General features: G+C 30.6%; 1 protein-coding gene across 1 annotated transcript in view; it reads left to right on the top strand.

Annotated features, from left to right (window-relative positions):
- Positions 1-14,273, top strand: part of LOC134706117 (mucin-2-like) — an 89,760-nt gene that overhangs the window by 65,325 nt on the left and 10,162 nt on the right. Inside the window, exons 25-35 of the mRNA XM_063564826.1 lie at positions 1,854-2,108; positions 2,384-2,503; positions 4,696-4,821; positions 6,271-6,387; positions 6,908-7,020; positions 7,425-7,483; positions 8,454-8,623; positions 10,214-10,297; positions 11,576-11,694; positions 12,618-12,676; positions 14,021-14,211. Coding sequence (XP_063420896.1) covers positions 1,854-2,108; positions 2,384-2,503; positions 4,696-4,821; positions 6,271-6,387; positions 6,908-7,020; positions 7,425-7,483; positions 8,454-8,623; positions 10,214-10,297; positions 11,576-11,694; positions 12,618-12,676; positions 14,021-14,211 — 1,413 coding nt within the window. The remainder of the gene's footprint in view (positions 1-1,853; positions 2,109-2,383; positions 2,504-4,695; positions 4,822-6,270; positions 6,388-6,907; positions 7,021-7,424; positions 7,484-8,453; positions 8,624-10,213; positions 10,298-11,575; positions 11,695-12,617; positions 12,677-14,020; positions 14,212-14,273) is intronic.

Raw genomic sequence — 14,273 nt, 5'->3', positions numbered from 1 at the left:
CGAAATGGTCAGTTGACCCCTTTAGGAGTTATTGCCCTTTATAGTCAATTTTTAACCATTTTTCATAAATCTAAGTAATCTTTTACAAAAATCTTCTCCTCTGAAACTACTGAGCCAAATTAATCCAAACTTGGCCACAATCATCTTTGGGGTATCTAGTTTAAAAAATGTGTGGCGTGACCCGGTCAACCAACCAAGATGGCGGCCACGGCTAAAAATAGAACATAGGGGTAAAATGCAGTTTTTGGCTTATAACTCAAAAACCAAAGCATTTTGAGGAAATTTGACATGGGATAAAAATGTTTATCAGGTCAAAATCTATCTGCCCTGAAATTTTCAGATGAATTGGACAATCGGTTGTTGGCTTGCTGCCCTCCAATTGGTAATTTTTAAAGAAAATTTGCCGTTTTTGGTTATTATCTTGAATACTATTATAGATAGAGATAAACTGTAAACAGCAATAATGTTCAGCAAAGTAAGATCTACAAATAAGTCAACATGACCTAAATGGTCAATTGACCCCTTAAGAGTTATTGCCCTTTTAAAATCAATTTTTAACAATTTTCATTAATTCGGTAAATTTATGTAAATTTTTACCAAATATTTTTCTCTGTTACTAATGGGCAAGGTTCATTATAGATATAATTGTAAGAAGCAAGAACATTCAGTAAAGTAAGAACTTCAAACACATCACCATCACCAAAATACAATTTTGTCATGAATCCATTTGTGTCCTTTGTTTAATATGCACATAGACCAAGGTGAGCGACACAGGCTCTTTAGAGCCTCTAGTTTATGAATGAGATACCTGATGTCATATATGCATAGACCTTTGACGTAAGAATATGAGCAATTTAAGGGAAAATATTTTTGGGAACGGCAAATAGTTGCCTCCACCTAGAGCTTTTCAATCCAAAACAATAGCGGTAATTGTCCTATTAGAATCAAAATAATTCGTGGGGGCTCGAATATATCGTGATTTTACCACGGGTTGTCTCTTTATGCCTATATTTTATCCCTCGCTATCGCTCAGGGTAAAATATTTGTCATAGAGGGCCTACCCATGGTAAAATCACGATTCCATGCCCCATGAGTTATTTCTTAATCATCTGATTCTAAATCATGTGACTGTAAGTATATCACATGATTCATCTAACAGGATATAAACTATCATCTGATTCTAGATCATGTGACTTAGTATGTCATATAATCCATCAAACAGGACATATGCTGTCTTGTGATTTTAAATTTTGTGATTCCTTGGCTTGATCCCTCAGTTAGTCAAACCGAAGACTTTAAAAATGGTACCGCATATGTTGCTTTTCTAAGAAAGCAGGATTCATGAGTAAGAGCTAAGACTGGTTGGCTCAGGACATGCATGGTACAGTCCTTATGTTGGCTCTTTTCAAAAGTTAGCATGATCTCATTTGATTCCATTTCGTGTGACCTACAATTGAGAATATAGACTATTCTCTGATTGGCTCTCCTGTGACAAAGTGTATCATGTGATCTATTTCATGCATTTATGGGATAATGTATCATGTTTCTGCTATGTGAATAAAAGAGATTTTAACCAGCCACTCAAAGACACATATAGACATCTATAATGCAACATATTGTCTTTGAAAATAGACAGTGGGGTTTTCAATATGTCAACTATAAATTGCCTGAATTAAAAAAAAAAGATCAGTCATTTAAGTTTACAATTACATTAACCTTTAAGATGTGACAAAAGTTCTCCAATCCTTCTGTCTCGGCTGACACAACAATATTTTACTTATTTATTGAATTTTGTTTCTGTTGCTATTAACAATGATATTTAAATTTTTGTATATTTGACTTTTTATTTGCAGCATGTAATGAAACCAATACCTGGGGACAGGACTGTGCCAATGTATGTAACTGTGGAATAGGAGCCGAATTCTGTGACAGACTGACGGGCTGTGTGTGTAAGACAGGGTACAATGGTACCTTCTGCACAGAGAATATAGATGAATGTCTATCTTCAACGTCACCATGTCCTAACAATCAGACCTGTGTAGATACTGTTGGATCATATAAATGTACATGTCCAACTGGTTATCGCATACAGAATGATGTCTGTGTGGGTGAGTTATCATCTGGCTGTTTTTAATACTGTGGATTCGTAGGTAACAGTTTTTCATGGATTAAGGAAACTTACATGTTCGTGGATATTTAATTTTGTGGTTTTGCCTAAATCTGCTCATTTTTAAAATTGTAACTGCTTCTTTACACTTCTAAATGAAATATATGAATATAAGACCAGAAAATATTTTCAAGCTAAGACAGGTGGTCAATGATGTTAAAAGTATCAAAGACACTTGAAGTAAAACTGAATGGCTGTTCTTATAAATATTTTCAGATGAAAACGAGTGTGTCTTACAAACAGATTCTTGTAATCAGAGGTGTATCGACAAAGCCGGAGGTTATCTGTGTTCTTGTGAGGACGGTTTTGTGTTAACAGACAACACAACATGTCAAAGTAAGAGTTATTTAATGTTCATTAAAAAACTTTGTTGTGGACCAGCTAAAAAAGGAATTTTTATCCACCATTATAGGAGTAAAAAAAGGTTATCCTGACATATACAATAAAAAGATAAATTTCAATCATTGTAGCAAAATTGATGCAGAAATACAGATAACTAATGTGAATTTTCATTTAAAATAACAAATTTATAAGAATTTAACTTACAAATAATAATATGTTTACAAGTGTAGATTACTTTTTACTTGATTTTTTAATGTTTTTGAATATGCATTTTAAGGGGAGGTTACTCTGAAATAGTGCATTTTGAAGAAATTGACATGGAATTTTGCTATTTGGTATATTATTGGGGGAAAAGGCTAGTGACCCTATGTTTTTTTCTGATATTCTAAAAGCATTTTCTAAAAGCTACATGTATCTACTTGTTTTTTTAATTTTACAATTCTATCATTTAGTTTTATTAGCCTCTAATCACATAATGATGTTTTTTTCTGTATAATCCATACAAAATGTGTCATTTTGTCATAACCTGTTGCTTGAAAAAATGCTTGGTGACCTATCATTTTTATTATGTTTTAAACATATATAACTGAAATCTACATTTTGGCAAAGTACAAACTCATTCTATCATTTTTGGAAAGATTAGAACTTGTTCTAAATCTTTACTTAGGCACCACCCTCCCTAACAACAGGACAGGTTAGCTACTGTTACTAAATGTATTCACACTAAAATATAGTTCCCTTTAGTTCTCATGTATGTGCACATAATGCACAAATAAACTGAAAAAACTGGGTATATTATTGGAGCAGTTCATTCAAGAATGTATGTCATTAATGTGTGTTGATGTGCAGGCTTTTTTAAACACATTTTGATTAGGTAAGTGGGTATTGATTCAACTAGTATGATTGACAACTGTCATTATCACTAAACAATCAGAGACAAGGTGGACTTTTAATTACAATGTCCCACCTCCCAAACTGCCAATCAAATTGACCACATTACCTATCTACATCAGTCTTACATAATTGTACAGACTACTCTGATATGCATCTAATTCTTAATACACAAGAATTTGACCTCACAATTGATTACACAAATGTGTGTATTATTTGTTTGATATTTATAAGGATGATAGATTGATTTATTGCCAATTACTTTTGATCTACATTACATAAAGTAATTCTGTAAATTATATCTGAAAGATAAATGATTAATGGAATAGCAAGACCTTGAAAAAATGAAATATGAATATAAATATGTATATATAATAGGTATTCAAGTATGGCCTATAATTTACTTGATGAATTTCCAATAATCATCTGTAATTAATCAACAATTTAGATTAGTTCACTTTTTTTTTTATCAGGAATTGGCTTGAAACAGTTTTAAAATTTATAAACTTTTAATTATAAAAAGCCATTGTTCATTAGTTTATTTCCCATCAATCATTATGTCTATTTTAGTCAATTGAATTTTTATTAGAAGTAAATATATATATTTTTGCAATCAAGAAAGAATCCACATTTCAATAACATTAGTTTTTTAATTAGTTTACGTTGAAAAATGAAATTGAAAATGCCCTGTGTTGAAAAATACATTAAATTTTATCAAAAGGCACTCTAAAACTTTTAGTTTTCAATGTCATATAACCTCTGTTTCAACTTACAAATGCCCCAAAACAACATTTTTAGATTATTTTTGTTGGCACTTTAAAGCTTTTAGCTGTTGGTCTAAATTTATGTCTTACAAGGATATTTGGTAACATTTACTAGAAGAATTTTTGCATTTTTTTGTTTTTTTGAAACATGTTCAGAACCGGCAACATAATTTCGATAAGATATTAACTGCAGTTCAAATAAAATTGTGCAAATTTAGAGACCCATATTTATAATTTGAGCACCTTTATCCTCATACTGGAAAAGCAAGTTTCCTTCTAAAGACCTGCTGTAAATGCAATTTTCAGCAATAGTGCTTTATAAATGTTCATTTCCCCCCACCATACCTTAATATGAAATAATTCAAACTACTCTTCTAATCTTTCCATGAGTGATATCCATCACTTTGATTAATTTATACTCCCATACCACCTTGAGATATCTTTTAGTCTCAGTCTTCCACATTAATGTCTCTAATTTTCAATTTGCATTTTGAAACCTTGATAAACAATTTACATTTTATTTACTTTCAGACATTGATGAGTGTACCTTGTTGAACAATAATTGTGAACAGATATGTGTCGATACAATAGGGAGTTTCTATTGTTCATGCAGAGATGGTTTCGTATTGAGCGCTGATCAAAGTAGCTGTGTTAAAGGTACGTAATGTATTCACATCCTGGATTTTGTTTTTCTTTCAATGAATATCAACTTTCACAAACTGTCCATGCGTCTGCCCAAGTCAGGAACCTCTGGCCTTTGTTAGTCTTGTATAACTTTAATTTTAGTTTCTTATGTATATTTTGGAGTTCATTATGAAGTCCAGTACCACTGAACTAATATAGATATTTTTATAGGGGCCAGCTAAAGCACACCTCCGGGTGCAGGAGTTTCTCACTGCATTGAAGACCAACTGGTGGCCTTCTGCTGTTGTCTGCTATTTGGTTGGGGTTGTTGTCACATCCCCATTTTCATTCTCAATTTTATAGAAAATGTTAATGTGTTAAAATGACATCAGTAAATAAAGAAATAAGAAGATTTGGTATAAATGTCAATGAGACAACTATCCACTAGAGATTAAATGGCATATACATTACCAACTATAGGTCATAGTACAGCCTTCAGCACTGAGCAAAATCAAAACCCTATAGTAAGCTGTATATGCAAGGCAAAATGTAAAATAATTCGAAAAGGAAAATGATTTGATATGTACAAAGTAATAAATATAAAGGCAAATATGATAGACAGCCACCAATGACAACCAATACTATATTTACTTTGATATATTTCTGATAACCTTTGACATGTAAACTCACAACACACAGTTCATTTTATATGCTTTCAAATAATCAATAACACAGTACACAGTCACATGTGTATTTACTTTTTATTCTCAACATGAATATTTCATTTAAGAATTGAATGCTTCTTTTTGTAAATTTATTGGGTGGTAAAAGCGTTGACCGAAGTACATTTTGTATGAAGCGCGGAAGCGCTTCATTCTAAAAATGTACGCACGGTCAACGCTTTTACAACCCTATAAAGTTTCAAAAAGAAGTATTCAATACTTATAATTACATTCTTTTAGCTAAAATCATGAAAACATGATTTTTATCCAGTTTTATTTAATTCACCTGTGCACTTTTTTGTGGGACCTCGTGTCATCATGCATGATAAATGTTATTGTCTGATGCAATTGTTTACGGAATAACATGTTAGCCAATCAGAATAACGTATAATAATGAAACTTACATCTAATGTAATTATTATGATATATTTTGCTGTTGCATTGACAAATAAAATTTCAATGAAATTGCAACTGCAGTCATAAATTTTTTAATAAACTCATCATAGATACCAGGATTACAATTTTATATTTATGCCAGATGCACGTTTCTTCTACAAAAGACTTATCAGTGACGCTCAAATCAAAATATGTTTAAAAGACCAAAAAGAGTACATTTTGTACTAAGTTGAAGAGCATTTGGGACCAAAAATTCCTTAATGTTTTGTCAAATACAGCTAAGGTAATTTATTCCAGAGGTAGAAAAGCCTTAGTTTTGAAAATTTTGTTAACAGTACTCTTATAATTGTCTTTACTTTTTCAGAGTATGACCAATGTGGAAATAACAATATGAACTGTAGCTATGGATGTGATCTAGAGAATAATGTCTGCTTCTGTCCACTAGATTCTGAACTCAATACAGATGGTCAGACATGTTCAGGTAATTTGTTTTATTACATTGTAAATGAAGAAAACTACTAGCATGGTACCTGCCATAGCTTGAATAACTTATATAATGTTATTATGTACATTGATTGTACAGGTGTTTTCTATCAAGATGCATATATTGAGCCCCACATTTTTTTCAAATATTTAAATACTCAAATAATTGATATATTGACAGAGAGGTAAAGTCTTCTGGTGTTTTTAAAACTTATAAAATCAGTGCCCTTCAAATAATTTTAAAAGAGTTATGCGACTGGAAGTAGTAGATTATATGAAAAATTGTATTGTTAGCACTCTCATGTGTACAATTCCTGCTAGATTATTTATTAATAAACTTATAGCAAAGGTTTATATCAGCAGTAGTCTCGGACAAACAGGTATTTCACTTGCAAATATTAATTATATGGAAACTATTGAAAGTTTAAAGATTGAAAAATTCTTTTTTAGTTATTGCCCTTGGAAATATAAAATATGGACAACATGGGGGACATTAGAACTCTGTTCTTTTATTTCAGTTGTGTACAGATCAGTAAAGTTTACCATGACAACAGATTATCCATACTCAAGTAATTTATCAAATCCCTCAACAGATGAATTCAAACATGCAAGAGTTGATATTGCAGCAGGTGTAAGTCAAATATTTAAGATTTAGTCTCTCAGTTTATTTTCATAACAGTTCTGAAGGTGTGTTAGGTTATTCAGGTGAAAGCTTGGATTGATTCCAGTGATGGGTAAACTCTGTGAATACATAGCTGAACCAATGAAGTGTGTAGAATTGTTGAACTTTTTTTTTACCCAAAGTGGAAAAATGTTTTATTATAAACCCTGTATACAGGGTCACAAAATCAATTTTAATTTGCTATTTAGAACAATTGATTCTGTTTTTTATACGCTCGGAGATATTATGGTAAACAAATGTTTGGCATCCGTCTGTCTGTCAGGCGTCCACATGTCGCACCGTAAACCAGAACTATGCAAATATCCGGAATCAACTGTTCTGAAATAATATGCACTTTATTTTTCTCTTTTTAGTTGGTTGACAGCTACAGCAATATTCCTGGATTTATATCATTAACTGTTGTTAGTTTGGGGTTAGTAGTTTACTATAGAATATGGCTGGGATACTCATTGTATTTTAGCTTTTTTGTGCTAACACAATGTTAATCAATTATCAGCATATCAGTCAATAAGTCCATCTGTAATCTATAAAATCATCATAAATAAACATGACCAAACACTGTTAAATTCAAACACTTACTTTTAAAGGTCATTTGCATTTTTTTTTTAGTAATTTCTTTTACCTAACAGTTTGAAATGCTGGAGCATTACTAGGTTTCATATTTTTATTTATATCATGCATATTTAATATTTGTACAAAACTTTTTCCAAAATGAATACCAATATTAAAGATACATTTTTATCATGATAACATTCTAATTAAATTAGTTCCCTGCTTTTGCTCCTCATTGTTTTTATGTTCTGCGTGGAACATAAAAAGAAAGAGGAGCAAGTGCCGAGAACTAATTTTAATTAGATTGTCATGATAAATTTAGCGAGTGGATTTACATCATTAGAATTTCTATAATACTTGACATAACAAAATTGAAAATGGACGTCACACTATACTCCAAAACATATAACTGAATTGAAATTAAAAAAACATACATGACTAATAAAGGCCAGAGGCTCCTGACTTGGGACAGGTGCAAAAATGTGGCTGGGTTAAACCTGTTTTGTGAGATTTCAACCCTCCCTCTATACCTCTAGCCAATGAATGATAAAACAAACATAGCAATAAGCACAGGAAAACTACTTTTAAAAGAAGTCTGAGTCTGATGTCAGAATAGGCAACAAAAGAAACTAAACAAAATGACAATGATAACAAAGGACTATCTGCCGTACTGACATGCCAGCTCTGGACCTCAGTTAAACTGATTGGAAGATGTCTTTATGTATTAATGCATGTATTAAAATCATTTGATAAAATTTTTGATTTTGATTATAAAATCAACAAATTGGTAATCAATATACCTGACTCAAAATGTTTTTTTTAACTTACAGATCTGGTAGTACAGTTGTTCAATATACAGTTGTATTTAACCAGAGTTTGAATGCCAGTTCATTATTTGAGTTAGCCATCTCAACCTATAATATAACACAGATAACTGTGTTAGAGAAGCGATACAATGTAACTGGAGAAACTTACATCGACTACATAACAACTATTCATGGTGAGTAGCTTCTTGGTACAAGCACTTTGGAGACACTTAACACCTAGGCCTCTTCTTTGCATGCACAAAACTTATTTATTGACCAAAAAGAATAAGTTGCTTTGGTATCAAAACTGTGAAATTGATTGAAAAAAACTATACATTGACATTTTTTTACACCACTGAAAATGCATTCAGTAAATAATATTCTAATTGTGATGTCTAAACCGCAAAAATCTAAACAAACAAAAGCATGAAATACAGTATGCCTTAAGTATTTAAGACTTGTTTCTTAATAAATTTGTTGCCTATAAGTATAGAAGTTTTAAGGGCATATGATACAGTTACAGGGGAGGTAATGACATTGCTAACATAAATTGTTATTTTCGCAACGTCCAACTATGACTTATCGGGAAAAGATTCAGTTTTCAAGTTATCCGTCAAACTTATTTAACTTGAAAACCAGTTCATGGACCCCTCTTTTTTAAAATGCCATATGGTTTGATTACATAAAAAGAATATGTGTGCCATTTTTCATGAAATCATCAATAGTGCATTTTTTTTAATTTGATAAATATACAGCAAAAAGGATGTTTTTTTATCTACATTCCTGAACATTTGATAAATATGAGTTATTTGAACAATCAAATTACACAAGTTTAAAGTCAATTATATCAAACAGAATTTACAAATAATTTAACAAAAAACAACTTGTGTTTGTTATGTATTTCTGTTTAAAGGAAAAATAAGATCACAAATCTGAATTTTAAGCAAATATATAAAATTTCGACCTCATTTTACTCAAAAATTAGTGCATGAAGGTATATTTATAATAACATATTTTATTAAATCAGGCAAAAATAGCCTACTGTGGATTCATTAATATTCGTTGGATACTAATTTTCGTGGATTTCGTGGGTACAGAAGAACCACGAATTCAAATGTTCAACGAATTACAAATTTTCTAAAGGAATGACTGTAGACTTTGCCAAAACTACGAAATTTAATATCCACGAATATGTAAGTTTTCCTCAAACCATGAAAATTGGTACCAACGAAAATAAATAAATCCACAGTATATTGAAATTTACAGCAAAATTTCAATATTGAATTATCTACTACAAACTGTATCGTATGCCCTTAAGGTTGTAAACCATGTCAAACTATGTATACATATGTATTCTTATAGAAGTTTTAAAAAATGCAAAGTAAGGGTTTTAATTTAAATTTCACTGTTTACTGGTGATAGAAATATTTAATGTGATGGTTTTAACAGTTTTATTCTTATTATTCTAATTTTAACCTTAAGTTTATTTTGACCAGTGAAAATAAGATATTTACCAAAAATTTAAGATATTTGTTATTCTTAGGTATTGTTCAAATCTAGTCATCACTGAAATGTGCATGTATGTCTATGTCTATACTGAAGTGAATATAAACCAACTGTAATTTTTTTCATTAATCTTCATTTTCATGAAATTATGAATGCATGAACATATATATATATATATATATTGATAAGAGATATTTGTTTCAAAAATTGAAATCATTTAATATTTTGTTGTTGTGGAAGTATTACAGCTATGTGTATGTTGTTTCTGTATTTTTCAGAGCCATTAACATGTACATTGTGTGGAGCAAATCCTACGTGTGTTATACTAACTGAAGGTAGTTATGAATGCAGACAACCATTGTGTAAGTAATATTTTTATTAATAAGAAATTTATATTTTTATGTCAAACCCTTTGCCATCAGTGTTAATGTATATGGAAATCCACTTGAAATCTGTCTGTAAAAAAACTTTTTGGAACAGCTTCAATAATATTATAGCATAATCAATTAGCATTTTGAAATTTGATAATCATTTGAGTTTGCTGCTTCTATATAAAATTGAGAATGGAAATGGGGAATGTGTCAAAGAGACAACAACCCAACCATAGAGCAGACAACAGTTAAAGGCCACCAATGGGTCTTCAATGTAGTTAGAATCTCCCATACCCAAAGACGTCATCAACTGGCCCCTAAACAAATATAAATACTAGTTCAGTGATAATGAACGCCATACTTAACTCCAAATTGTACAAAAGAAACTAAACTTAAAAATGATACAAGATTAACAACGGCCAGAGGCTCTGGACTTGGGACAGGTGCAAAAATGCGACGGGATTAAACATGTTTATGAGATCTTAACCCTCCCCTGATACCTCTAAGCCAATACATGTATTTTGAAATTTTGGGCAAAAAGATTTCTTCTTAGCGTTCAAATAATGTCAGGGGAGGGCAACATGAATTACCTTATGATCTAGAACATGTTTAATCTAACTCAGCTTGTCGGTTTTGTATAAACAAGTTATTTCCCTGATAATGCATGAAATATTAAATACTTGTCATTCATCTGTTATCAATCAATCAATTAAGCATCTTTTAACACTACCATAAGAAATTTCTTTAATTGAAATGAAAGCGACACTATTTTTTTGGGGAGGATAATTCTATATACATTAGTTTCCTGTTGAATTATTAAGCATAATCAGTATCATTCCTAAATTCTTAGAATGTAGGGATTTGTTTTATCTTGAATATTTCAAAATAACGGGGTTATCATTTGATATTGAAGGACTAATAACTTTCAGTACATTTTGTTAAAGCTTTCATGCCTACCAACACTTTAAAGTAAACAAAATAATATAAAAGCTATATAAAAAAAAAAGACAGCTTAATATGTTTAGCCTAAAGATCTTTGAAGAATGAATTGAATGTCCTAATCACATAAGGAGGAACTTGTATCTGGTTAAGATGTGCCATTGTTCATAGAAAGGTAGAAATAAATAAATGGTATCTTTCTTATTTCATTTATTCATTCTGTAAAAAGATGGTTTTTTTATAATGAAAAACATTTTATTTATGTAAAATTACAAACACTGAATTTAATTCAATTCATAATATGAAATATAATTTGTATTACTTTTTCAGCTGAAATTGAGAGTAGGTCATTATTTATGGAGGTCACATTACAGAAAACTTATAACAACAATTATGGAAATAAACTGCATTTAGATTATGCTGCCTTTGAAAAAGATATAGAACAAGCAGTAAGTCGTTTTACAGTATTGTAACCAATAATAGATAAATTTAAAGGGTCTACATCATACCTTCAAAATGAAAGAGAGAACGAATGAATTTTAATGTAAGTCATTCCCACCTTGAGACTACCACACACATTAATGAAATCATGTGTAATTGAATTTATAAAATTGAAAATTTGTCTGAAAATTTGGTGTAAGATTCTTGTATAATTATGCCCCTGCCAAGTGGTGCAGGTGTCATGGTTTACCTGTGTCAATCTGAACATCAACTTTAGTTTGCCTCAATGAAATATTATGATTCTTAAACAATATGCTTATTACCACCAAACACAGATCAAGTTCAAATTTGGGTGGCATTACTTTCACCATTCTTGATTTATGTTCCTTTATTAATGGAAAAATTGTTGAATTTGCAGTTTCAGCACTATATATAACTTTACTTTGCTCTACCAAATGTGATAAGACTTATGCACAATACTTCTTATCACCAAACACAAGTTCAAATTTTTAGTGCCATCACTTTCACTGTTCTTCAGTTACGTCATTACATTTTATTAGACAATAAGACAACTCAAACACCAGAACAATCTCTTAATGACGATATACAAAGTACAGAAACAAATCAAAGAAATCAAAACGTCAGACAGATTCTTCTTTTAGTTTTAAAAACTTGTAAGAGAACATTACTTTCAAAGTTTTATAAAGAAACTAATGTTTTTACCACATGTACCCAACCTCTATGTCTTACAGTCAAAAGTAACACATGTTCTCCTATGTCTTCTGAAACCATCCTATTTTAGTGCAAAATCTTTGATTGTTAATTTGAAGCATGTCAATTATATTTATTTGTAAGGAAAAGTTTGTATTTTCCCAACATTTTTTAAATTACCGTTATGGTGTTTTTAATTTGATTTTCTGTATCATTTCAGTTTGCAGCAGTGATGACTGGTGTAGAAGATATTCAGTACTTAAATGTAACAGATTTTAGGTAATAGACGTGCACAAAATATTAAATGTGATTTTGTTGTTTTATGGCAATGATCTAAGAATCTATTGAAAACACTTAATAGGATCCTAAGTGAAAATTAGGATTTTATAATGAAAATTGGGTGACTAATTTTTGTGTGGTTGTATTTCAATAATCTGCTGCATGGGTACCTAGTTGCTAGCAGATAGTTTAAGTCATAGAATTATGTTATCTTTCTTTTACGACGTAGTGTCTTAAAACTAGCATCATTTGCCAAAATAAAGGAGTAGGTTCAGTAAGACCCCTTTTAGGTCCCAAAATAAAAGTTTTACAAAATTGTTAAAATGTAAGCTTTTAGTTATTTATTGGACAGTAGAATGCTTCTGCTACATAAATATAAGCTGTTTTTGTCAATGTACATATATCCGGTACTAGGCCCATACAGTCATGCTAAATTACTGAAATCTTCATAATTCTAGCATTTTAGTTAAATTTTATACGGTTCTCGTGTAAAATGAAAGTGGCCCCATTTGTGTTCATCCTAAATATTGAAATGTAAGTTGTATTTGATGCTAATACATCATATATTTAAAGGTTGAGGATGAACATGGATGCGGCCACTTTCAATTTTACCAAAAATTATCTGAAAAGTGACATTTTCGGCATATTTAGTAGATTTTTCATATTTGAGCTTGAATCTGTTCGTTTTTAATGATTAAATCATTTAAAATCTTTCACATAAACTAATAAAATCAAATAATTAGACACTTAAGTGTTTAAAAAGTGGTCAAAATATTTCGTCAGATGAACCTGAAATTTTTGCATTTTTTGCTAGTCTGGCAATAATTTCAATCAAATTGCAAATTGAAATACATTGTAAATGTATTAGTAAAACCATGTGCATCATTTAAGAGTTTGAAAAAGTATTTATCCTCCATTTATGGGCATTATATTTTTCAGTCTGTTTGATTGTCTAATTGCCCATTCATCCATTCGTTAGTCTGTTTGTTCCTCTGTCCTGCTTCAGGTTAAAGTTTTTGGTCAAGGTAGTTTTTCGATGTCCAATTAACTTGAAACTTAGTACACATATTCTCTATGTTATGATCTTTCTAATTTTAATAATAGTTTTGTCCCCAACTTCATGGTTCACTGAACATAGTAAATGATAGTGCACATAGGGCATCTGTGTACAATGGACACATTTTTGTTTGATAATTGTGATAAATTCCTTAGCCTAATATTATAATAAAGTAAAAAATATTTCAAAATTTAGTTATTAAAAGTTGAATGCAATTCAAATTAAAGTTTAAACTAATATGAAATAATTGAAACAATTTACAATGTTTCTTTCTTTCATTTCCATAGCAATCACCCAGAGGGAGTGACCACTAGCCTTGTTGTGATATTCAACACTGTTGCTAATAAGACCTTACAGTATGATACAGTTTTGAACATCCTTCTAGAGATAGAAACCAAAGATAGATGTGTAGACATTGAAGATACTTGCATTGCTTTATATGGAAGTATCAAATTAGGCAACACAACTACAGCATTAGGTAAGGTTATATAGAAAACTAGTGTTTTGAAAATTTCATCTTCAAACTGTTTTTTCTAACAG

This window comes from Mytilus trossulus, chromosome 2 (assembly GCF_036588685.1).
Source record: "Mytilus trossulus isolate FHL-02 chromosome 2, PNRI_Mtr1.1.1.hap1, whole genome shotgun sequence".
NCBI lineage: Eukaryota > Metazoa > Mollusca > Bivalvia > Mytilida > Mytilidae > Mytilus > Mytilus trossulus.
The sequence above is the reverse complement of the archived record's forward strand: the minus strand, read 5'-3'. Positions and strand labels throughout refer to the sequence as shown.